Genomic DNA, 2,330 nt, shown 5'->3' on the forward strand with positions numbered 1-2,330 from the left:
TGGGGGGAGCAGGTATTCGTGCATGCGCAAGAGGCAGCCATATGCCTGCAGAGCAGGGAGCGGCTCCGGTGAAGCATATTGGCAACACAACGTCAATTAAAAATGAAGGTTGTAACATTCTATATTTAATTAATATTAGTCATGTAACAATTATTATTTTAACAAACATTCGTAATATATTTACAAACATTCGTAATATATTTACAAACATTCGAAATGTATTTACAAAACATTTCGTAAAATATTTACAAAATTCGCTGTACGTAAATATTTTGTCAACAACGCACGAGAATACGCGTGACGTCACCAAAGAGAAAGTTTTAAACATTCAACGATGAGCGTAGGGTCCTACGCGGAAGCAAGATGCAGCATACACACTAGCGCAGGTACGACAAGGACGGAAGATTCTACTACGAATACTCACGATACCGTTAGACCTCAGGCGTACAGACAGAAAGGGATGAAGAACTTATGCAATCCGCGTCATCCGTGTAAGCAAGCGATAAGAGCCTTAATCCTATGAGTCAGGCTAAGTTAAAGAAAGATAAAAGATTAAGACGATGATACATGCAACTTTGCCCTGTGACTCAAGCGAAGGTGTGAGAAAGATAATCATATGTACACATTCTACGTCACCGAAGGAAAAATTTGTCATAGCCAATTATCGATGACCTCAAGCGAGATAAGTTCATCATAGACCAATGACCATCTCATCCCCGAAGATTTTGGCGAGATAAACCGACGACGACCCCCGAAACGACGCGAAGGAGCTTTCGGACGGGCACGAAGGAAGACTCGGAACCACCACCCTCACCAAAAATTCTACCCCACTACGGGAGTAGGAGGAAAAGGAATCGTATAAAAAGCCTAGCAGAATCAGAAAAATTGTCAAAAGTGTTTAGTTCGCCCGCGGCTAAAAGCTTTATGGTTAAGATATTTCTCTCTGAAATTATTAACTAGTTGTTTCTAAACTCCATCGGTGGAAGAAACAACCCTGACTATCACTTGGGACTTCAGTCTAGTATTGAAGTTACAACGGTGTCCGGTAAAGCTGTTGTAAAGAATTCTCACAGAGTTCTTAGCAACCTGACGCCCGAATCATTTTTGCTCTCTCTGAGCCGAATTGATTCACCATCCAACGCGCTATTTCTAAGTTAATTAAGTGTCTGTATTATTTTATCGCATTTCTGTGAACCCACGAATAATTTTAATAAAGTTAATAGTTTTATAATTGTGTGTTTCTCATTTTAATAATAAAACCGTTACAAAACTGGCGCCCAACCGAGTGACCAGAAGCGATATGGCAGTCACGATGACCGAAGAAATGCTACAACGTTTGATGGGAGCTATAGGTACGCAAGCAAGCGTACGGACGGATCTGACGACAGGCAGCTTCTCTAGATGCACGGCCAGATTCAACGGATCGAGGAATTCCGAGAAGGTCCAGGAATTCACGACGACGATTGCCCTGTACAAGGATATAGAGGGTATATCAGACGAGATGGCTCTGCGAGGTTTGCCACTGCTGCTTCAAGACACAGCAGCTACGTGGTGGGAGGGCGTGAAAACGGAGGCAAGTACCTTTGACGACGCAATCCGTCTACTAAAGTCTTCGTTTGCCCCTAGTAAACCTCCACACAGCATCTTTATTGAATTTTTCGGAACACGTCAAGACAGAACCACAAGCACGGACTTATTCGTCTGTCAGAAGAGGGCTCTGTTAGCCCAACTACCTTATGAGATGCCACTCAACACACAAATTGACATGCTATACGGACTTTTAAATATGAGAATCCGTCATCGAGGCAATCCTTTTCGAAGCAGGAAAAGGAGACAGCAGTACCACGGAAAAGAAGAAGAGTTGCGCTTTCTGCGGCAACATTGGCCACACCATTAGCGAATGTCGGAAGAGGCAGAAAACCCTGCAGTACCGAAGAAGGAGGAACCGGAAACCCGTGTCGAGCCACGAATCTTGTGCTACGGATGCGGTAAGGCAGGTGTAATAAGAAGCAAGTGTCCAGTCTGCACGGCCACACCAGTACAACAGGCGACAACGGCGCTTGAGTGCGGATTCTTCGCACTAACCACGGAGGAAATCCAGAGGTGCAATTACTGCAAAAAGAAGGGACACATCAAACAGAACTGCAAAAAGCAACTGGCCTCGATAGCCAAGAAGAATTGGACCAACCCAGCACCCAGCTCCAGCTCCACCCCTCCCTCCGAACCTGTACAGCAAGTGCGAGAACTTCATCCCAGACCAGTGATCAGGACCCAGGTACAAGGCGTAGTAGGATACGCTTTTATAGATACTGGCGCAGAATCATCGATAG

General features: G+C 44.7%; 1 protein-coding gene across 1 annotated transcript; it reads left to right on the forward strand.

Moving 5' to 3' along the window:
• Positions 1 to 1,300: 1,300 nt before the first annotated feature.
• On the forward strand, positions 1,301 to 1,897 carry LOC113363833 (activity-regulated cytoskeleton associated protein 1-like). Its single transcript, XM_026606314.1, has one exon. The coding sequence runs from the start codon at positions 1,301 to 1,303 to the stop codon at positions 1,895 to 1,897; it is 597 nt and encodes a 198-aa protein (XP_026462099.1).
• The last annotated feature ends 433 nt before the right edge of the window (positions 1,898 to 2,330 follow it).

The sequence above is a fragment of the Ctenocephalides felis genome, unplaced genomic scaffold (assembly GCF_003426905.1).
Source record: "Ctenocephalides felis isolate EL2017-DRISC unplaced genomic scaffold, ASM342690v1 CF-g0.4_SCAFFOLD_00353, whole genome shotgun sequence".
NCBI lineage: Eukaryota > Metazoa > Arthropoda > Insecta > Siphonaptera > Pulicidae > Ctenocephalides > Ctenocephalides felis.

Excerpts from the sequence above, each read along its gene's own strand:
- LOC113363833 (XM_026606314.1), top strand. The coding sequence starts at position 1,301 with ATGGCAGTCACGATGACCGAAGAAATGCTACAACGTTTGATGGGAGCT.